Here is a 24734-nt window from a genome sequence, read left to right as displayed (position 1 = left end):
TGTTCATAAAGTGAAGAAACATAAATAAAAGTTGTTTTCCTGCGCAAAATGTGTCACTTTACTTAAAGCAAACAATTACGTGTTATAAGGTCTTATAATTAGTTCATATGGTATTATGTCCACCTGTAATATATTATCCAGGGATAGATATTTTAACACTTTACTTAAAGCAAACAAAGACATGCTATATAACTTTAAACATTACTATAAGCTATTATTCCATTTTATATCACTAATTGTAAATGGTGACTAAAGTGTATTTATAACGAGGCAGAGTCGGTGGTTATAATGTGTTATGGAACATGGTCGGAGATTCTTGCCGCACATTGATATAAACTGGTATTACTATTATTTATAAAACATTAAATCAAAAGGGTCATAATACGTTATGAACTTTGCTATAGCGCCCATGCATGTTTGTAAGTGATTATAACAACTGTTATAATGTCTTATGGACGCATTATATCGTGTTATAAATATATGCATAAGTCATTATAGCGATGACCTTCATAGAAAGTGTTACCGAATTCTCTATGAGAATGACACAAATTGTCATACAAATTCCAAGGGGTGGGGAGTTACAGTTATAGATAGATAGATAGATAGATCACACATACACTCACTTACTATAAAGTGTGTATGTTCCCTTTAATAATTGCTGGGAGAAAAAAAAAAGGAGATTGAAAAGAGGGAGGAATAGGTTAAGCAACGCTAAGCAGGGATGATGCATAAAATAAAAGCCAGAGTGAACCCCGAACAGATCCAGCTCTGATCTGATGGAAGCTGTATGTGAACACACGCATTAGCAGCCAGGTGACAGCTACAGTGCTGTTCTGCCTGTGATTAATAACCTGATAGCTCCCTTCGCAGAGGCTTTGCGGACAGAGCAGCCTCACAGGTGGGGCGATATGATTTGAGCATCCCCCTGTGATTATATATCCTGTGTCTGCTGATAAGACTGTTAAACCTTCTGCCAATCACAACCACAGACGTTATTTGGTTTTACTCTGAACGTTAAATTGGGAGCAATTCTGGAGGCGCTGCACTGAATCCCATATCTCAGTCCATAAAGCAGAAGCTTCAGGAAGGCAAACTTTTGCTTCCATTTCATAGGAGATTAATAATCTTCATCAAGGTACAGTGAGCTCCGTCTGTAACAAAATTTAGTGTCTACAGACAAAATAAACTGTCTGAGTATTTAATATCACATTGCCTATTCAATCTGTTCACAGCATTTGAAAAAATATTAGATTAGCTTCTATAGAGCACTTCCAGTGGTGGCACTGAAGCCCAATCATTAATGGTTTGTAGAGTTTGATATCTGCCTTCTGTTAAGTGCATACTGGGATTGGCTCTGGCATCTCCACTCCCCTATATTCCTAAATAACAGTAGATTGCATAGACAATGGATGGCTGCATATGAATGACTGACACTCTAAAGCCAGTCCATGTCATGTAACCACATCTGACCCACACTTAGGTATGACAATTGTGCCTCATTAAAATAAATGGGTGGCAATGATGCCTCACAGGAAGAAGGCCTGGGCTTGAACCCGAGCTGACATGCTGGGCTCTTTCTATCTGGAATGCACGTTATCCTATCCCTGTGTGTGGGGGGGGTTCCTCTGCCTGTTCCAGTTTCCTGCCACAGGCCAAAGACACGCAGATTTAGGTGAATTAGATGAATTAGATTAGGCCTGGGTGTGTTTGCTTATTTAATGGCCTTTTTCCCCTAAATGGTGCCAGGAACTACGGAACCCCAAGAACTAAATTGCAAACTAAAAGTTATTTTGCATATTCTTGTTTCTACCACATCTAGAGAACTATGTACATAACACTAATAATAGATCAAAAAGCAATGGGGTTGATTAAGAATGGAATGGAGATGTGCAGCGGTGGAAAAGAAGATGTAAAAAGGTAAGAATTTCAGAGCCAGTGCTCTGTCTGAGGAAAAGTTATTCACATGTTGTAGCAGTCAGAGGGCTTGTGTTTAACCACTTGAAACAGTAAACTGCCCCTTTAGTGCCTGGGCTAACCTTAACCCCTCAAGCAATGACTTTCCAGAGAGCAGGAACTATGTCCCATAAATGAAACAAACATTGGTTCCTCATAACAAAACAGAGGAGACATTCCTGAGTCCCTAAATGTTCCCAGAAAGGTTCCTGTCGTCAAATGGTTTCTATGATTAATTTGTCCAGGTTGTAACCTGATCTGGAAGAGGAGAAACAGGATAATTTTTTTAAATATCCTGGTTGGGTTACAATATTTAACTGTTGGTATAACCTAACACGTGTAAGTCGCTACATTTCAAGTTGAGTAGTGAAGTTGATTTTCAGCTTTGTGTAGAAACATTTTTCATCAAGATAAACGAGTGGCACAAACCTCTAAATGCATTATTCATTCTCGGCCATTCAGACTGGCAGCATATGCCCTAAAAACACTGCGTGGCCTGTCATTATGTTAATGCCGCTGGGTGTCAACACCCTGCTGCTGCACTCTGACAGGCTAAAGCCTTATCACATCATTACACACCATTACTGTTTTTAATGAAGTCAACAGCTCCCAAGCAGAGGATCCTCTCTCCATTGTCTGACTCAATAAATGATCTAACATGTGAATAACCCAGGGCTCAATTATCAGGTCACTCAGCTGCCTGCTCAAGACTTCCTCACACAGCCACACTGACACTCAGTCACAACTTCGGCTTGTTCTGTTAGTGTGCATGTTGGATTTGTCCTGTTAAAGTGATTTATCTCTATCCAGTATTAGCTTTTTTTTAGGTATTCACTCTTGCTGTCCACTGCCAATGTGATGAGGGTAAAATTAAATAATTTCATGGTTTGTTTTAGCATGAAAACTGTTACATAACTGGCACCATATATAGCTAAAAGATCATTTTCATCTGTAGTCCCTGGGTGGAGGCCACTAGTAATGAGCAGGTTACAGAGATAAGATCAATTGTTGTAAACCTTTCACTTTAAAAAAAAAAAAACAAAAGACAAAAAACAGACAAAAGACCATATAACAAAACAAAAAATAACAACCACCCTGAAACAAACAAAAGAACAATAGTTTATACCTACAAGGAAGCACCCCATCAACAATCCCAACTCCATTAAAAAACAGAGGGGAGATTTCACAAATTGCGGTAGCTGATAGCCCCATGAATTACGTATCACTTGCAACTGCTACCTTGCCTCAAGGTCCGATTCACAATGATAATCCAGCACAAACACACCCATAATCTATGTAATATCTGACATTTTCTGTAGTGTTCCCAGTAATATTTGTACTGAAGTAGCATATCACACAACATGGTTAAGCAACATTTGAGTCATAAAATGTTATAAATGCAGCAGCAAGAACAAAACCTTCGACTCATCTATTGATTCCCTGATGTTCTTTCATTTGTTCCTACCAGCAGAATGTCCCTCAGTTTTCTGATTCGCATAGAAACCACAGTTAGAGGAGCATTTCACCCTTTGCATGTGGTTTAAGAATTATACGGTTTCTTTTTGTAGTATTTGTGCAGATTTAGCGGCTGCAAAAGCAGCACAATCCTTTTATGAATTCGCCCCAGACAGTTTATCAGCACAAGAAATTACCAACCAAACACTGTTTAAAAGTATGCACACTCCGATACTCAGTGGTAAAGTAAAAGAGCAGTACTTGTCCCCATCTCATTATCACTCCTGGGGTGTTACACCTCAACTGCTCCAATAGAGCTGCTATGACTGAACTATGACATAAAAAGTTCATTAATAACCTTTTTCCCAGGCATGATATTTCCCCCCGAAGTGTGTGTCTAGTTGGTTGATGTGTGCAGATCAAAGTGACTTGCGTAGATTCTCAGAATCCTAGGTGGTAAAAGTTAATGACAACAACATGATGGCTTCAATGTAAAAAGGGTTTATGTCAGAAAAAAAGAACAGATCTATGGACACACTTCACTTATAATTCAGCAGAAAGGGAAACCTAACTAACTGTAGTAACGGGACACAGAGAGATGCCCTGTCATTGACTGGGAGAGTCTAGGCTAGAGATATCCTACTAGGTAAGGAATCCGGATATATTACAAGAGAGTGAAACGTTGCGTCACAAATTTCAGCAATTGATGTCACCTTGATTCCACTTTCAGATACTTCATATTATATATGTTATATATAATATTGTGATGTTTTCTTGTGCAGAAAGAACTCAAGACAAAAAAGTCTGAGATTCTGGTTGTTGCCTCGAAGAGGAGTCATAAACATCGGTATGACCGTCCTGCCAGCAGTCCCTGTATTAGCCTAATTTAATTAGTTTAAAGAGAGAAAGTGTTTTAACAAAAACTTAAATTGACTCGAATAAAATTAGACTATAATGTTTTGAGTTGTCTTCGACTAAAACTAGACTATGTAGGATACAAATTAATAAAATGTGACAAACTAATAAGCATTTCTGTAGCTGCCAAAATTAACACTGCTTCCTAGTAGCTATCACAATTGTACAAGACTCCAAACCCCAAACTACTCACAATGATCATTTTAAAGTGGGGAAAAAAGTTGCTTTGTATAAAAGTGTTGACCAAATTAATGTAATTTACTGGACAACTGCCATATGTGAATTTGCATAACTATGTAGCTCAAACAATGACTTTAAGAATTTGGCATTAGTACAAACCATACAAAAAATAATCATTGAAATTGTACAGAAATGTCTAACACCAGTGTGTGGTATGCGTGTGTCTATACAGTAGTTAGGCGTGTATGTCATCCATCAGAGGACTTGTCTTTGGGGAGCTCCTCTCCGCTCACTGCAGGACATTTATCGCATGAAGGTCGAACCAAAACTCTACCAGCTGCTCTTTATTAACTCTCAACCTTTCAGTGGAGCCATCTGCCAGCTAGCGAAGTGAATGTTTAAAGCCTTTCAGGAGGGAGTGTGTAGATAAACTGAAGACAAGGTGGAAGGTTGTCACAAGTGAAGAAACACAAACATGACAACACTAAGCTTAACACCTGCTGTTACATGATTAACCTCTCTCTTTACACTATGTTCTGTCATTTTGGATTTACTATAAAGCTGAAGAATGAAGGGGAAAAGTTAATTCATTAATTTTCCCCCTGATGGTAAATACAAGAAGATCTTATGGGAATTTTCTCTCACTAGAAATGCATGAAGTGGAAAACATAAAATAATAATTTAGATCTTTTTAGTAAACTGAGTTTTTAATTTTAAGCTATCTGACTAAAGAAGACAATTCCACGTACAATAGGTCATCAGGTCTGCAGTTTTATGTTAATAAGTGGCTCATAAATTGATTTTGGTCCGATTCTCTTTTCTGAAGTAGATGACCACCAGCCAAATAATTTTTTCAGCAACCCAAAGGTTAACTGATCTTCAAAGCATAAAAACTTTAGCTGCTAATGAAGCAATTACTGATTTTAAGGTAAGCTATGTCTTTCTAGAAAGTAGTACTCATACCCACACGTATGGAAAAACACACACACACACACACACACACACACACCCCCCCACCCATCCTCCCTCAAAATACGTCCATATAACAGAAGCAAATGAGGAAGTCAGGTAAGGTACTGTAAAGAGCAACACAGTCCGAGTAGGGAGGAGGTCTTGGATAAGTCAAACACAGGACTTTCACCCAGGAGACCGCCGTTTATTATTTTAACTTGCATATGTAACTTATGTAACTAACATAATTTTATTATTTTAACCAAAACAATGATCTTTTCCTAAACCCAACGAAGTACGTTTGGTGCGGAAACTTATGCAAACTATGAATGTTTCACAACGTTAACCACGTGTTTACTCTCGTGCATTGATCATGAAGGTCCAGTATGCCTGACACTGGTACTCATGGTCATATCTGTTGTTTTGTGAGTCTATGGCAAATGGTCTTTTCTGTCATCTAGGTAAGAAGACGTGTTCAAATAATAACAGTGCTTCACATGCAGCTTTGATCATGTAAACCTTGAATAAATTGACGAGCTCTTCCCTCACTGTGCTGGCAACCTGAACTGCTGCATCCGGGCTAAACTACACTCCTCAAAGCCAGCCACAGTTGACATGCTTTGGGCAACAGGTGCAGAGAGCTGAGGCCCTTTGTACTTTGAGCATCTGTATTATAGCTGGGAGCGCTTGGTAGATATTTTTGGGGAAGTACTAGATGAGGCTCCCGCTGTTGCTATGAGACTATTGAAAACCACTTTGAAGCATGGCACAGTTGAGTTCAAAGGTGAAATATCCTTAACATTTTTCACTTGGTGCACCAAAAACATGGCTTTTACAGTTGGAGATGTATTCATAGTTTTCACATGACGTCATATTCCACACACTCCCTTGGAGGTTAAGAAGAAGTTATTTCCACTGTCCGCCAACCAGGAAGTGATACATTGTTACTTTGAGTTTGTTAATTTTGCATTGCCTAAATGCTGGATGGTTGTTTTGCTAATTGACGAGGAGACAAGCCTGAACTGTGTTAGGTGAGTGATTCCCTAAAAGGTAAACGTAAACATTACCATAGTCGAGCGCTGGCGGTTTTTAACGGTGGTGTACATGGATTGCAAGTGCCCAGCACTTGCAGTTTGTGTCTATATCTATCTTTTTCTTGAGTTGAGAGGTGATCCAAATAACATTTAACGGCTTGTGCGGCGTCTCTAGAAATAAGAGGACACAATAGCGGTACGGTGGTCCAGTGGATAGCACTGTGGCCTCACAGCAAGAAGGTTGCGGGTTCAAAACCCCTTTCTGTGTGAAGTATGCATGGGTTTCCCCCACCATTGACAACATGTTAGGTTCTCCAGTCAGTGCCGTTTGACAAGACACTGATAAACATCTGGAGTTGGTACCCCGGGCGCTGCACAGTGGCTGCCCACTGCTCCCTTGAGGGATGGGTTAAATGCAGAGAATGAATTTTGCAACGTGTATGTGACAAAGTATCTTCTTCTTCTTAGCCAAACACTGAAGACAGACAGTGGATAGAAAGACTGAAGGCTGATAACCTTTGAGAATTTAGTTAAAATTTTGAGTTTCTGCTCGCTAAAACAAATCTGCAACATTCAACTATGAGGGTTGGTCAAAACAACATTGTCTTGAGCACTGGGGTGATATATATGTCAAAAGACATCCAGATAAAAAAAGGTATCTGTGTGACATGAAACTGTTGTTTAATCAGCATGAGTATATTTCCACTTGTAGTTAGGGCTGCCATTGAAAGCCAATGCAGAAGTGTCTCAAAGCTGCACTTTCTCTTATGGCTTCAACAGAACCCGTTAAGATTCATTATAAGATCCCAATTTCTTTCAGAATAAGTGTTTCATTAGGAAGATATTAAAGCTGAAAGAAGTATTTTCAGGGTATGTCTGCTTGATTGCCAGATACAGTATGCTATCACAGCCAGCCTCAGTTACTTCAGATCCCCCCAGGCAATCCCACTGCAAAAACATTATTCCGTAGCTTCAGTAAGATAGCAGCAAACTGTAAACCCGAACTGAAGCTTTAAAAAAAAGGGTCAAATCAAAGGTCGACAGGTGACATGTTAATTCTTTCTACTGTCAATGTTATGAATATGTGGAATCACTTCGGAAATCTACAGCGGGTTCCTTTCAGACTGAAGCATCATTCAAAGAAGACCACTCGATACTCACTGCAATAACGTTCAATTTTCACAGTGTCATTATAAACAAGATGTGTGTATGGCATTATCCCTGCTTCCTTCTAAAGTCACAGCTCATCTTGGTTGCAGTGGAGCATTAAATTAGTGCTGTGACACTTACAATGAAAGGTTGTTGGCTGGTGTAATTGTCAGCAGTTAAATATGGTGTGAATGTAAGGCAGCCTGACGGAACGTTTGGGTCATAAACTACTCTGAGCTGTCGTGCTTTGTGGGCCGAGCAGAAAATCACTACTCCAAGGGAAAATCCTTGATATGAACTCGAACGGCTAAAATCAATCTTCGAACAAAGCTAAACTTCAGGATAAATTTAGAGTCTTGGCATACAAACTATCTCGTCAGTCACTAAAAAAAAAAAAGGGATGACTGAGCCAAATTATTAATTCATTCATTCATTCATTCATTATTTTACTGTATTTTTAGGCTGGATACTAGTCTTGTCTTCCAAGAAGCCCTGTCAGTTCAGTAACTTTGTGTAATTTAGTTTAATGGCACTCAGTGATCTGAGTTTTTGTCTTATTCGCTTGTGTGTGTGTGTGTCTCTAAGAGGCCAAGGACACTGTCTGAGCTAAGTGGAGATGACTGATGTCCTCGCAGTCATAATTGTGTCATTACCACCCTGTGGAACATGATCATTAGTCCCTGTGGTCTCTGCTGTAATTAACGGATTTGGGATGACTGAAGGGAAGACCGAGGAGGAGCGTTTGTCCGTCTCCAGATTCGACTGAAGCCATATATTCACCTTCTGGCAATAACACACAGGTGATTTTTTTTTTGTTGATTGTATTCAGATGGTAGCTGTGTCCCAATTCAGGGACCGACTCCTTGGAGGTCTGCCTTTCAAAACTGAATATGTTGTAATGGGTCAACAAGGCCTGTCCCTAACCAAGTCCAAATAGTACTTACTGAATTTAGAGGACACAAAGCATATTTTGCAGTCCTAAATGTCCTAAAATTCATGGCAGTCACATGCTTAATGGTACTTTCAGACACTTTTGTCAACTCAAAATGTTAGGAAATACATTGTCATACTGTCATTGGTTTATTTATCACATAAACTGGACCAATGTAAAAGCCACTGCAAAGTTGAAATGGGAATCAGGCATACACTTTCTTACTTACTAGCAGCCTGAATTTGTTGTTAATCATAACAGGGTTTTACAGGTTAGTAAAACTTTACAATTACCATTCTTTAAACTCAGGATTCAGGGATGATGTCTCACTTGCTGGCATTTGCCCAGTCAAGTACAACTTCTGCTTGTTAAACGAAACTTTTCAACTTTCCGAGTTAATCCCAAAAATGCACCATCAGTGTAGGTTTGGGAAGTTTGTGCAAGATCAGTCCACTTTCCTTTTGTCCTACAAAGGCTGCGTGGCTAAAGGAGGTGGCTACTGAATTGGGACGCTATATACAATATCTGACTGATGATGTGTTACACACTGAAAACCAGCATGGATGTGGAAAGTGAGCTTAGAGTTCATCTCTGCATGCATGTCTGTAACAATCCTGTGAAAAGCAAAAAAAAAAAACAAAAAAAACACACACACACACACACACACACACACTCAAACTGGGATAGAGTTAAACACTGATTAGTGCTGTGTTTGAGTGTGTCCCTGTATCAGAAAAGCACTGCAAGCATAAAACATTTGAAAATCCAAGCCCTACATCATTTTTAAAATGAAATGGCCAGATATTCTGTAACTGTGAAATAAGTTTAGATGTCTGAACCCTCAGCTTTACAAAAACAATCTTGCAGCTGAAATTGAGATTTGTCAGTCAAGGATTTATTGAAATGTGGCTCCTCTAAAAAAAATATTCTTTAGTAGCAATATGATCTTTGCCTTAATTAACAAAGACATTTTCTCAACAGCAAGATACAAAGTATAAGAAGATCGCCTGTGTTACTGTGTGATTGAGAAAAAAAATATTTTAATTGAAAATCACTTTGGAAATCAACATCAACCATATCACAATCTAGACAATATGATAATAGAGGATAATAAATTGTCCTAACACCGATCCATGCTAATGAAATAAAACAGGCCTTTAGGTAATCTGAATTCACTCCCATTAGGCTACTTGCAGCAAATAAGTATTTTACGCTTGCATGGGAGCTTTCAGGCTCGATTCCAATAGAAATTTTAACATTTTAGCCCATAAACCATGCAGAACAGCAAGCCAGCAAACCCTCTGGCTTGAGGATTACCACCCCAATCCCCTACAGCTCAGAAATGGTCAGGAAATTGAATGGGAATAAGCAGGGATAAATAACCGTATGAGGAATGAGGCGAGGGAACGGAGCAATGCCAAGGACAGCGTTGGCTGTTTTGGAAGACATGCAGTCAGTGTAGTGCAGATGGCAGAGATGGATGCCACCCAGAAGAGAGTTTGAGAAGTGGGACAGGAAGGGGGAGTATGGAGCAGTAGTTTCTCACACACACACACACACACACACACACACTGTACACTATCGTTCAGTGAAATGACTGTAATTCATTACAGGTCTTTCACTGACCTTTTACCAGAGTGCTCACCCACTGTGACTCCAGCAGACCTCTGCCAGTGTTACACAGTAGGCTGAGTCAATCCACCCACTGCTCACAGAGAAGCTCTCCTCATGCGCTCAGACTGTCAGCACCATAGACAGTGGTTGGCTAGCAGTACTGCTTGTATTTTCCAACACTGTTCTCTCTTTCATTATCTCTGTCTGAGCAGTGAAAAAAGGGGTTTATTGTTATTTTTACCACTGTCTGTTTGTTTCTCAGTAGGCAAAATGCCTTTTTGTTATCTTTATTTAAATGATAATTCCAATTTAATTCAACTGGGCCAAATGTAAGAACATGAAAAAATTCATTATCCTTTAACCGGGGTAGTTTTGCAAAAAGTGCTCCGTTCCACACACACAGTTACATGACTTCACGGCTGGAAGCTTCATAGTACAACCAAAGTCCAATCTGTTGGCCACTGAGCAGCTCACTGGAGCAGTTGGGGGTAAGGGGCCTTGGTCAAGGATACAGCAATGAGTGGGGAGGCAAGCGCTGCTGTTTCACTTGCCCTGCTCAGATTTACCTTTTGGACCTTATCACTAGATTTGGCTAGAATTTGGCAGACAGATATCTACAGCATAAAATAGAGACCTACTTTAACTCAGTTTATCATGGCTTGGAATTATACCACCATAGTATGAAAGCAGAACTCCTATATAAAACTTCAAAGCTCGACATATTGGGAAATACTCTTATTCACATTCTGGCAGACAGTTAAATTAAGATTGATGCTACTCTCGTATCTGTACGTAGGACAAAAAACATCTGTTAAGAACAAATTGAGACTACTGTGCTACGCTGTTCTCTCTGTTCTACCATGTTTGTTATTTACTATATTATTATTTCCTTACATTACTGTTCATTTTCACTGTATTATTGACTGATATGTTACATTAATCATGGGATAAACAGATGTGCTGGTAGGTGGATTTTGTTACCATTTGACAGAGCAAAGCTATGAGGCAGAACGTAACACGCTATATCATGTTTGTTTGAAAAAAAAAAGTGTAAAAACAATAATTTGAGGTATTACGGGGGGGTTCTGTGTGGGATTATATTTTGGGATAACCAGTCTTAGCTGTTTGCTTGGTAACGTGTCAGAATAAAGGTTAAAAATAAAGTTTAACAATCAAATCAAAAAGCAGATCGAAACTTGACTTAAATTGTCAAGGGCATGGTTCAAGATTCATCACCAGGGCACTTTCTGTAATAGATGACAAAGAATCCTTTAAAATACTCTTTACAACTCTTTCTGTACAAAACAGACTGAATGTCCCAGAAGCTTAAGACACAATGGGGGTTTTATTGCTTTTTTTACTACAGGTATCATCCTGTCTTCTGGTGTATTTAGGTGTTGGTGGGAATGTCTATGACTTTCAAGTTGATTGTTTACCATGTATTTTCTCTGGGAGGGCAAACAGCAAACCCTTACCGAGGGAACATCTTACAGCAAGTTGCTGTCAGAGGCTTGCACTGCTGCCTTTTAGTTTGTCCTTGTCTTTATCTACCTAGTTACTGCCTGTCTGGCTTCCTCTTTGTATCTCCCTCCACTGCTAACCCCAACTCGACCCCCTCTTTCTTCGATGTACAGGTCTGAGGAGGGGCAGATGCTGTTGCTCATTCGTTCCCCGTCATTACATCCTTGTTTTAAAACGGTGGAGGCAGAGTTCCCACAGAGAACCTGATTGATTCGCAGAAGTACAAACACAGCCAATTACTCTTTAATGCCACTGAGTGAGAGCCAATTCAGTCAGCGGCCCTTACCAATGCCACAAAAGACAGATGCACACCACTCCACCCATCATCGCAGGCTGAATAAGGACAAATGAGGATTATCTAAAATGCTCCCAATCAATAAGTCACTTTCTTTTGCATTAAGCCTTCAAGCGCACATCACATTAGCTCTCATCAGTGCTGCCTTGAGAATGTTGATAGCAATGACTCGACACTGAAGTGGTCTGTGATATAGTATATGAGTAAAACCTTCTCGCCACATTATAGATGTGTATTTCCATGTTTCTCTGGCTCCTGGTGTTGTTATGTGTGACCAGAATCAGCAGGGGAAAGTAAGCAGAAGCTGTTAGTTTTAGCGGATTAGCTGTAGCATAAGGGCAGGTGCTGCACTCTGGGTGGAGACGCATCGTGTTTTCCTGAGCTTATCTGAAAGCCCAGGACAGCTACATGCACCACACACACACACACACACACACACCTTCAATCCTACTGCGGGAAACTCTGCAGGCTGGCACTGCCCTTGATTAGCTCATTTCCAACCTCTGTGGATATGATTCCTGCAGGTTTGCACTCCCAGGGATCTGTCTGTATTTCTGTCTGTTTGCAGCTGGAGCTTCCCAACCCCATACATCTCTCAGTCTGTCTGTCTCTCTATGTGACTGTCAGTCAGTGTGTCAGTCTGTCCCTCCCAGAAGCCAAATGCCCAGCTCATCTGCAAACATAGGATAACAGCACCCCTATAGTTCCTCAGCAGCATGGAGTGACAAGATGGGTAAAATCCTCCACAAATGACTTCCTAAATCCTAATTCATCTGTCCCGGGTGTATGGGATATGGATACAGCCGTATCAGCTGTGAACATCTCAGTAAACAGGGCTCAGGACATGAGGACACACTATATGAGAAACATTTACTGAACCAGCAAACAAAGCCCCCGGGGGTGAGTTCAGAATAAGTTAAAGGACAACCCAAACAATGACATTTATGGTCATAATGGAAACCCAGTAGAGAGCTAAAATCTTACAATATCCTTGCTTATTTAACTAATTTCAGCAGACTGTAGAGGATGATAAATCAAAATTATTACACGAGTTGATACCACAACATACCACACAACAACTTTTGTAGTCCGACGCCACCGAGTATTCTAGAGCAAAACTGCCAGCAAGTCAGACCCGCACACACAACGCAGACCATCATGAGCGCTCAAACACAGACCTACACAATAACTGTGTTTCAACCAAAGGAACTAGGAACCTTTGCTGCGTTTCCACCGAAGGGACCAGGGTCTAAATTTTGTTCTATGGTCTTTATTTTACCCCCCAGTCTCGCCGATGTCCGCCTGAGATCGTACGTCGGCATTGAATGTATTGCTCGGAAATAGTAGCCAGCGTGCAGCGGTGTGTTTACAGCGAACAGCTGACGGAGCTACGGCCAATACTGTCTTCTGCTCTTCTCCAAAAACAAACAGACCAGCTGATAACAGCAGGTAATAAAGCTCGTTAAACATTGCGTTCCTTCTACACTTGACACAGACATGAGTGTTGCGGCTGATCAGCAGCTCTTGTCGGCTGGAAATGTTTTAATAACCTTCCAAACTGTTAACTGAAGTTATTTTAAGAACTTGATGGCTTTATCCAGTGTGTTATTAAATTTATACCAATCTTAATCGTGTGTCTCTTCATTATACTCCCACACAAAAAAGCAGCTTTTAATAGTCAAGAAAAGCCTATAGATTTTCATTATATTCCAGTCAAATCTGATGTTCATTTATAAATTTCTCTCTTTGATAGTGGTTCAAATAATATTGCCTGTGCATCGCTTTGTACGCAATATAGGCCTACGTCAGATGGTTAATTTGCCTAATCTTCGCAGATCTTTAGACCACAGTGGAAACACACACAACAATGGGCTGAAGGAACTTTTTAGTTCCTTGAAAAAAGATCCTCGAAACGTGGCTAATGCTGAACCACAACCAAAGACACTATCATAAAACAGTCTGCATTACTGTCTCTAATTCCTAATTCTTATTTCAACTTTTAAGTATCAACTTGCTTTTTTTATTAGCAAATATCTCCTTTCTTCTTGCTCATGTTGACTGTGTTGATACATTTGAAATAACAAACCTGGATTTTAACAATTACTAAGTCAAGTAAAATTCCTGAATTCCAGAGTGAAAACAAACATCATGCTTATTGAAAAAAGACTCACAAAAGGCTTAAAATAAAATAATGAACTCTATATTGATGTCAAAATGTATCTCTACAATAACTAATCTTCACTGCTCATGCCTAAGCACCAGTCTTAGCTAACAATTAGATAAAATATGACATTTTATAATGGTAATAAAATGATAGAATGGGCTATCAACTATCTAACATCAGATGGCTAATTTTAAATGAAAGAAATTCTAATTACGAAACTCTGAAGGTACGTTAAGTGCATTATAGAAGCTAGAGAGTTACTGACATTGATCTACAGTGTCTCCATTAGCTTGTGATGCACTCGACTTGCAGCTGGGAGTGACGCAGGCAGACCAGATGTTCAAATAACGTCATGGTTAAGAAATGGTATTGTTAAGGATCTGAAATTGTATGACAAGATTCTTGAATATAAGGCATGAAAGTGCGAAATATATTGTTATATTTAGAATTACAGATAAGAAAGAGACCCCTGAACTGTTGTTCTTCATCTTTTGGGGAGATACAAGCCTCAGTTAGGGAGCTCAGACCCCCCTAATCCCACCCTGTAATTCAAACGATGCTCACAACATTGAAAAATGAGTGCCAGACCTCCCTTTCAACAGTTTTAACATGAACTCCCACAGGGAGGTCTGTACGTAACACTATATTCTGGAAATAAGCGTTTCAGTTGAACTTTTCAAATCAAAGTATTCAGTGCTTTTGAGCATCCCAAATAGAAGTCCATTCACCTCCATTGCACTGGGAGGTGGCACAGACGTCTCAGAAAGTTCAAACTGTAAGCAATGGATCTCCAGAAAGTGCAATTCGAGAAAGTATATTAGGGTGATATTATATTTTATAATTCCTCACGCAAGATAAGAACAGTTATCAAGTATCATATGCAATAGGTTGTTAAAAGTGTTTCAAGGTAACTGGGCACGGTTTTTCTCATCTCTTTTTCAGCCGAAAAGTGATTTGCATGGTTGTCACACTCCCAAGCAAAACACCTACTACAACAAAACTGTGTAGATTAACAAAGTAAGACAATACAAGAGAGAGGATGAAAGGCAAGTTTGTCAGCTTGAAAAAAAATAAATAAAAAAATAAATCACTTTTCCCATTATGCTTGTTATCAACAGCCAAGGTGATTTTGTACTTTCCTCTTTTGTTTCCTGCCTTTTGTGACCAGCAAAATGAACAATTGACTGCAGCCACTTGAAAACTCCACAGTCACGTTATGGATTTTATGTAAAACACTGCATAGACACATCCCAGTCTGGTGTGGCTCCATCCATTGGTAGCACTGATAGTTATTGATTTTACTGAGCTTATTTTCAATTAAAGCAACTTGATGTAGTTAGGACACTCAAGCTACAGTATTTAGGATGACCAATCCATGCAATATAATGTTATCAAAGTAATACCATTACCATGAGGAAGACATAACGTCTCTTCAAAATGAGTGGACAAGACAAGTGCACCAAACAAAACATTTTTCTTGTCTATTTGATCATTTCTTTATGAAAATATTTTAATGCTTTTATTTTAAAGTGAAATTACGTTTTTTTCCTCTTCAACATGATGCATGAAATAGGCTTTACGAACACTTGGACTGAGTGATTGCCTCTTGAACCACCCAGAATCGGTCAGAATATGCCAACAAGATATCTGAAGTGTATTCAAGCAGCTCCAGTTGCAGTTACTGTGACGTTATTAGCACCAAAGTCACGGCATATTATCGATGAGTGGCAAAAGCTAGAGTGAGAGAGAGAGCAAAGAAGAGAAGAAAAACTGAAATCTGCTGTGGTGTCAGCGGAGATTGACTGGAGATCAGGAAAATCATAAAGTGCTTCCCCAGAGCCTGTTAGTGAAGGGGACACATCAGAGAGTCAGTCACTGAACCCATGGAGTTTGGTGGCTCTGGAGCTAAATGAAAGCAAGCTGAACAAACAGAAATAGCCCTGTTAGGTTTCATGTGTCGGTCTCACACTGGGCTCCAATCTTATTACCCGTAGCAGAAAAAAAACTTTCTGTGGACTGCAGAAGAATGCAGCCATAGCCGGTGATTGACAGCAATGCGAAGTAGATTGTTATTTAGTTAGATAGTTGAATTAGGCCCCATTAAACTTAGCAACTGTACTGCAACAAAACACATCCACCTTTATATGTAAAACAAGGGCGATTAAGCATTGGAGTTGCACATAAGAGCTGCTAAAGAGATACAGGGCACAACAGGAGCTAATGCTGCCACTAATGTGGGTAGAGTGACCCATGAGGGTTCTTAACAGCAGGAGAATTCTCCACGATAACCTCCTGAGATCATTTCTATGGAAATAAGCTTCAACTCTGCATATGTGAAAATACTTCACTCGACTCGACCATCTTACTAACTGCACTGACTTATGCCAAATGTGCTTGCCCATAAACATTTCCAAGGACGCACTGTGGCGATGGAGCCCTTAATTTGAAACATGGAGGAGGAAGGAAGTGCACAGAAGAGGCACTTGAGAGGCTGTAAAAAAAGAAAAAAAAAGAAAAGAAAGATAAAAGATTCCTGCAGAGTGGGAGATCATTTTGGTATATTGAGGGAAAAAAGTTCATATAAAGCTGAGAACATACTCAGCGAAAGAGAGATATGCACCATCTAGGTGCACTTTGGTTCAACATTAGGCTCATGCTGGGATTTCACCCACCAATGAAACAGATACACAGAGCAGCTTCTGTGGTAACAACTGTCCATTTGGGAAGAGGGTCCCTGTTGCACTCACCTAGCAAACAGGGAATTATGTTGTTTGTCCTTAGCTGATGCAACAATTCTCAACATCAGCATGTCTAGCACTTTCTTTATTGTGAGTTTTATCATGAGTGGGATAAGCCCAATGTGTTTCAACAATAAAGATATTTTTTAAGGTTACAATTAACAAGCTGTCAGCAAAACAACAACAGTGGTAATGTCTGTGTCCTCTGGAGAGAGGCTACACTAGATCTGCTGGCACTCTAATGATATCAATGACAGCATCACAAAGAGATGATGAGGATAATAAGTCTATTAGCACAAGAGTGAAAAATTACAGTATGCTTAATGGAGCAGCATCAGGTGGTGACAATGATCAGGAAAGAAAAAACAACCCAGAAAATATAGTCAGTGCTTTTTATCAATGGCAATTAGTGAGACATTAGAGCTACTGTTAGTTGTGTTTCACTACATACTAATAAATGAGCTTAGATATATATGCTGCATACAGTAAGTATCAGAAGTGGGTAAGTGAAGCAGCTATCTTTCACTGTTTATTTTTATATTTTAATAGTAGAAAATCTTGACACAATGTTTAGATCTGGTGTCAGAAATTGTGGGGTTTGGGGTATATATATATATATATATATATATATCTATCTATCTATCTCTATCTCATTATACAACATCAATCCTTCCATGTTGATGACCATCCGTGCAAACAGTCATTTCATGGCCATTAATAAAAGTGAAGCCTTGCCTATCGCGCTTCATGTGTCCATGTCATTGTTGAGGCAGAGCCTGCAGGCTACCTGTAAGCTCTGTTGGAGCCTTTGGGGTGCCAGAGTGTTGACAAGACAAATCAATATCAACCACTGCCTTTTTCCAGGCTTCTTCATGAATTTGAATATTTCCCAAGTTAGAGTGAGGAAAAGCAGCGATAACATCCAGTATGCAGAGCGATGCTTCCAATTGGACTGATCTCTTAAATCTAGTCAGCACATATGCAGTAATACATCTTTAATGGTGTAAATAAACAAACAGGCCTTGGTGGGCAGGCTAGCAAGGCACAAACCATCATTAGTGTGTGCCTATGTTTGTGTTTCTACATGTGAGCATATTATGCATATGCAGGCCCATTTCTGTTTTCTCTGAGATTAGGCAGATGGCACATTCACCACATTTTCTTGTCGGGAGTAGCAATCAGGCCTGTATCATACATGCTGCAGCAGACAGACAATATGCTGCAGCGTCACTGAGTTCTAGCACCTAAATTATTTTTCATCAAAAAATCAGTGTCATAAATCATTGCAAAACACAAACGCTGTACATATACCGTACTTCTGGAATCAAGTCATCTTACTCGTATTGTGCAGGTTTGCCAAAATACAAACAACTTAACGCAACAAAACTGGGTTCAGGTGAAGCCAGCAGCTAACTTGTTGACCTCAAAGGCCAACATATTGCTATTTGCATCACCCAAAGAGCAATTGAAACTGAAAAGTGACAATGCCATCTGTAATCTAATTAACCAAGTTAAATTAGTCTACAGTTCGAAGAATCATACATTAATCCAAGGCTATTTATTTGATTTGTGATTTCTCAAGTGAAAAAAACACAACAGATATAGACTATTAAGGACCGGCACAAGTCTTACCTATGTTATAATCAGGTGGAATGCCTCATTCTGCACTTATCCAACGTTTTGACACACTGGATGTTAATGTCCCAACAAAATATGCCACTGAAAATATGAAGGTATTTATCTTAAAGAGGGGGAGACAATAATGATGACACCACAAGGTGAGTGAATGCAAGTCAGGGCTCGAGCTGAATCAATCCCTGGTCCCTCCTCAAACAGCCCTCTGATTACAAGTAAGTAATCACATCTTCAATCATTCAGCTGCCCACTAAAGCATTTATGAGGATATAATAGTCACATTTGATGACAGCTTAAAGCCACAGCCAGACACAATCTTTTGTTTATAAATTACAACAGGAGAAGTTAATTTGTTCTGTAAAACATCCATTAGGATATCAATGACCCCCCATCAGACTGCCAGGCTTTGTTTATAACTCAAATACAACAAACAAAAATATGTTATTACCCCAGTCTGCTGTGTAAGATATGTTATCCTAAGCCAATTTAAGTTGGAGGTGAGAGTGAAGCCATGTCAAATACCACCATACTGTACAGCAGGATTTCAGCTAATCCATTTACAATAGAAGTTTGAGCTGCCTTTAGGGAGCAACCCCAAAACATGGATAATGCTGCCATAACCAATAGAGGCGTGGTTCTCTACGATTTACATAGCTGATCTAACAATCAGCGTTTCCCAGCCCTCACTTATATGGTGTGGGACTGTGGTGGATTGGAGTGAAGCTCTGGGTAAACCTCTTTACCATGCAGATCAAACAGACAGAGACAGACTGGAGGGGTTGTGGCTACCCAGCTCTCAGCATGTTTAGTGAATTCAGTCTGTTGTGGCTCCAACCCAAAGACAACTGCACTGAGCATTGAGCAAATCCTTCAATCCGACAACTGGCGCTCCCAATCCTCTTAATCAAATAAAGCCATTAGCTCCATCACAAGTACTCTGGGCCCACAGCCCCCACAAACAGGGGCTTTTACTCAGCCAAGTCCAACAATCAGCATGCTGGAGGCACTCTGACACGCTTGTGTCAAAATTCAGATTATATGTCTCAAAACTCAGATGTTTTCCAGGAAAAGTTAAGCAGAAACTACTGTAAACAATAGGTACTCCAGTTCAAGATTAAAATTGTGTTGTAAACATAAGAGTAGATAAGAGTTAAAGTAAGAGTAGGCTTTGCAGTTTAAGACGGCAGATGGGCAAAACATGCACTCCCCACTCTACAGACATGGATTCAATTCTCAAATGTAACAGCAGCTTTGATTCTGCTGGTGAGGTTTAAATCTTGCCGGAAGTTTGATTTAAACAAAACATTTGAGCATGAGTAAAAGTTTCAGAATAACCTGAAAGGACCATGCCAGCCCACTGAACACAATTCCTGTCAAGTTTCCATTATTTAAAAGCATGCCATGAGTTACAAACTGATTTCGTAGCTTGCATGCTGCAAAAGTCAACTTGCAGATAGGGCTGACACCGAATAGTCGAAGATTCGATGTTTCGATGGGCAGAGCCTGATTCGACTGTCAATCTCACAGTCGAAGCTTTGCAGCGAAACAAGCATCATGCCATTTTGGCGATATGGGGTGCCCAACGTCTGATTTTACATGCAACTACCAGTTTTCTCCCAATAAGTTAATATAAAGCCTATTACAATATACATTTCAACGTTTAATGCAGCAAACAAACATAAAAAGAAAAAAACGTTCAATAAATCTTTTTAAAGTGCGTGAATAAATCCTAAATTGTAACCCTAACCCTGGGTTGCCAGTGCGTGTGTGTAGGCGTAGCCTGTATGTAGCGGAAGAAGAGGAACACTTGCTGAAGAGACGGAGCCTCAGCTTCACCGGTTTCGGATAATTTATCACCGTTGATGAACCACACAAAGATTATTATATAATTTTTAAACAGCTGGCAGCTGAAATAGACACGCGAGGAACCACGACGTGCATGGAGTTGTTGTTGCCGCGACCGGTCTTGTGCAGAGTTTTGCATGCATGCAGTTGTCGGCAGCAAAACTCTGCACAAGACCGGTGAATTGCAGGCGAGAGACAGAATAAATTGTCAACAATAAGCCTCAGTTTAGCTTTGGCTCGCAATCGCCGTGCACAAAAACACACATGATTCGACTATAGGCAGGACTTGATGATTCTGATTTGACTATGTAAATCCTTCGTCAGGGACAATTACCATTTCATGTAATCACCTAAAAATGTCCATGATTGCTTATTTTTGGTCTTCTGGGTTTTATTTTCCAACAACTTGCTTTAAAGTATTGATTGCATTACACTTTTGTCCATTGTGACTTAAAATGAGTAGGTTTCATAGAAACAAGAGCTACAGCTTTATCCTAACTGATCAGATGATAAATTAAATTAATCACCAACAGAAGGGTAGAGAATCTATTTAAAACGTGTGTCATTTGCAAAATGGGCAGCAGTAATGTAAAATATTAATGAACTAAACATGCAAAGGTCCTCTAACCAAATGTTCTAGGGCTCTTTAATGAAACTGTTTACGTTGCCTAAACGTAATCTTATGAGCCTTTTAGAACGGGTGCAATGTTCACATAACAGACAAATCAAAACATCAGTGTTTCACAAAGCTTGCTCTTTTCTCAAAATCAAAACAAATCCCTGGGCATTGTCAGATAACTGATGCCATAATAAAGGTTCAGATTCCTGTTTATAACCGACCACATTGCTTTCTCAGAAGAATCCTTTTCCCCTTTATAGTCGTTATCATGTCATAGACTCATTGTGGTAAAATCTAATTACAAATCTCATAAACACGCTCTTAAAAGAAAACAATGAATTAAATGCTGAGACACTGCAACTCATACGGATTCTAACATCCCGAGCTAATAGATATATATTATGAGTCAATCACACAGGCACCAGCCCAGCTTGAGCTGGGTAAAGCAGAGTCCTACCTTCACAGTAAGTAGAATCCCCATGGATGGAGGCATAGCCACTCTTGCATTCACACTCTGCTTTAGTATTCCGGTTTTTACACTCAGAGTTTTCTCCACAAATGAGTCCCTCTGCGCAGAAGTCATAACCTGAAAGGGAGGGACAAAGGAAGCCTTGATTTACTTTGGTCTTAAAATTTGCTCACTCAAGGCAGTAAAAGTTGTATACAGACACACAAAAACACACACAGACACATAACTGTACACAGAGATAAAAGCAGACAAATGCACAAACGAGCAACCTTGTTCCTGTTGCCCACAATACTGTGGATGACAAGTAGCCTGATGTAAAAAGTTTATGACTGCAGTAAATTTGATGCAATAATACAATGTTGGGATTTCATGAAGGCATGCACACCCACAAATAATCCAAAAAGCATATCACAAAACATGCTTCTCATGTAGGATCTCAGAGGATGTCATTTATCCAGCCAGTAGAGTCAGAGAGTCACTAGTGTGTAGGACAGTGTGTGCTTTGTGTTGATGTTTCAGTAAAGTGTGATGATGTTGGTTTTAAAGGTTGCAACCGTCAACAAGGTGCTCGGGTAGCAAAAGAACCAAATGTGAAAAGACTACACTAAACATTAACTGATTTCCTGGAAGACTTTGGTCTCCACTTTGGTCAGCCAACCTATTTCGACACATAATTATGTTTTACAGAACATGTGAAAAGGACAGCCTTTACATACACCACATGATGCTGACTCCTTATCAGTTGTCCAAGGACTAGACACAGAGATGGCCAGCCCCTAAAGGATGCTGCACCTTCAAAACAGAAGTTTCAAAATAAGAGTACACCACGAGATGTTATATAACACCTCTGGCTGAGCTCTTTCAGGAGGTAATAGTGTGACAGGGAGGTTGGTACAGTATGAGCGTGGAACTTATTGAACAGATGGATTAACAGTGACTTAGTTGCAGCCGGGGTTCGAGAGGTTTCTGTGGATGTTTTGATTTTGCTTTGACACTTTCTTTCAGTGACTCTTTCAGCACCATTTGAATCCATCCTTTGATTTGATGTAAGCTACAAAATTCTCAAACCCACATTTCAAGGTCACAGAGGGTAAGTGTTTATTTCAATAGAAGTTATCAGGTCAAAAGTCACTAGAGCAGCAACATGGTCAAAACTCACTGGCTTCCCATTGGAACACATGGTACTGCTACAGGGATTAAAACGTTGTTTGCTGTGGTGGACAGGAATTTGACCCCTGTCCTGCCTGTGTACCACAGTACCACTCTTTTGTCAAACTTGAACCAAACCAGACTGAGATCCTGCACGTGTACAGATGTGTGACATGACAGATGGATGTACTGAGAATCAGTCTGACAGATAAGGAAGCAGACAGAGAGATGATTGTCTCCTGCTCAGTAAGTATGAGCTGATGTAGCCCATCATGTCCTGTAATGAAAGACAGACTGGCTGCACATAAAAGCCCTGAGAGGCAGGTAGCCTGGGGAGCCATTACTGAGGAAAGAGCTGTGTCTGCATTATTCTTCCTCTCACCCCCTCCACTGTCATCAGCAGCACCCCACAAAACGATGTGTACATAAGGAATGATTATACAAGGAATACACACGGGAGTGTGGGCATGTGTGTGCTTAGGGTAAAGTATAGTTCTGCTCTGACAACTGAAAGGGAAAAATACACTGAAGGTGTGTTCGTGACAACTGGGTTTTTTAATTTGCGATATACACACACACACACACACACACTCTGGTTCCTCATTGTAGAATTCTTTTCAGTCAAACAGTGAAGCATGAACTGTCTATGACAGATTTGTAAATACTAGTATAACAGAGATACTGAGACAAAGTACTGAGTCACACAGTGGAGAAGAGGTCTGGAGATCATTTGGAAATGGTTGGCTCTGAGTTTTAACGACAGTGGGTGTGTGTGAAAGAGAGAAAATGAAAGGGGGTTGTATGGCGCCGTGATACTCTATACCTTTCTTCTACTCCTCTCTGTCTCTCCTCTCCCTCTTCTCCCCTTTCCTCTTAGAGAAATCTTCTCACCCTCTCACTTTTTAGCTTCCTCTCCTCTTATGTACTTTATACTCCTTACCTTCCCTCTCCCCTCTTCCTTCTATCCTTTATATTCAACATAGCAAGTCTAAGACCTGAGATTTCATACCCTCTCCTTGTTTTCCTATCCTTTACACTCTTACCTATTCCTCTCTCATCTTCCTTCTCTCCTTCTCTTTCTCTCCTCTAAACATGTCTGCCTTCTCTTTTACCTTCTTTTCATCTACCTCCCCTGAATACAGTGAGTATAAGGCATGCTGCTTATCTTACCTAAACGAGAATGCAATTTCCTTCATTCAGAACCTGCCTCGGGTTTCTTTCATTATGGTCTATAGCTGACAGCCTCCTACAGTTTGTTTATTCAATCTATTTACTGAATTACCGTTGGCTATTTACACTGTAGCACCACCCTGCCAAAGCAGCAGGGTTCAAGCAAATTGGCATAGCAGGTCCTCTATAGCAGACAGACCAATCTGTTCTGATAGGTATCCCAGCCAAGAAGCATTCATACCGGGTGGAAAGGGAGAGAAACAATTATTGCAGAGGTGCAGCCTGAATCAGCATCCGGCAGGCTGGCTGTGTTTACTCCTCACAGCGGCAGAAGATTGGTGTGTGCACATCCAAAGAAAGAAGGATTCATGCAATTGAGAAGAGTGCAGTAAGAAGGGAGACATACCTCTGCAAACATTGCAGCATCTGCCATCTGGTAAGATCTGTTCAGTGAAGGTGCAGTTGAGCTCTGGACAAGTTTCTGTGACTTTTACCATCAGGCCATTCTGGAAGGACAAGACAACGGTAAAACATTACAATTTCAGTGCTGGGGTCAAATATGTGAAGCTCTATGCATTAAAACAGAAACTATATTCTCCAGGAGAAATTAAACATAATCTGATCTATTCTCAAACAAGCCACCTTCCAGTCACAAGACCACTTCTTCAACCTCTGGGCAACCACTTTTGTTATGTAAAGTACGCAAACGTCAGACAACCCACACTCATTTTTGAAATGTTCATATTGGTTGTTGACTGAAGAAATGAAAATGCTAACTTTTAACTAACATTAGAAGATGTGAACTTGCTGACATACTCTGCAGTAGGAGGACATGTGTTGAGAGTGAATGTGTTTTTTGCTATACAGGTTAATTATTATTTCTCTAACCATGTAAATGTCATTTTAGACACATGAATGTTCATAAAATTTCATACACAGTTCAACCT

At 40.0% G+C, this 24734-nt stretch overlaps 1 protein-coding gene across 2 annotated transcripts in view; it reads right to left on the bottom strand.

Moving 5' to 3' along the window:
* The window catches only part of LOC123958845 (protein kinase C-binding protein NELL1-like), a 282963-nt gene that overhangs the window by 122713 nt on the left and 135516 nt on the right, over window positions 1–24734 (bottom strand). For both annotated transcript variants that reach the window (XM_046032522.1, XM_046032521.1), the window contains exons 11-12: window positions 24194–24293; window positions 21457–21585 (exon numbers count right to left, since the gene is read on the bottom strand). In XM_046032522.1, the coding sequence (XP_045888478.1) occupies window positions 21457–21585; window positions 24194–24293 (229 nt within the window). The remainder of the gene's footprint in view (window positions 1–21456; window positions 21586–24193; window positions 24294–24734) is intronic.

Source organism: Micropterus dolomieu, linkage group LG20 (genome assembly GCF_021292245.1).
Source record: "Micropterus dolomieu isolate WLL.071019.BEF.003 ecotype Adirondacks linkage group LG20, ASM2129224v1, whole genome shotgun sequence".
Lineage (NCBI taxonomy): Eukaryota > Metazoa > Chordata > Actinopteri > Centrarchiformes > Centrarchidae > Micropterus > Micropterus dolomieu.
The sequence above is the reverse complement of the archived record's forward strand: the minus strand, read 5'-3'. Positions and strand labels throughout refer to the sequence as shown.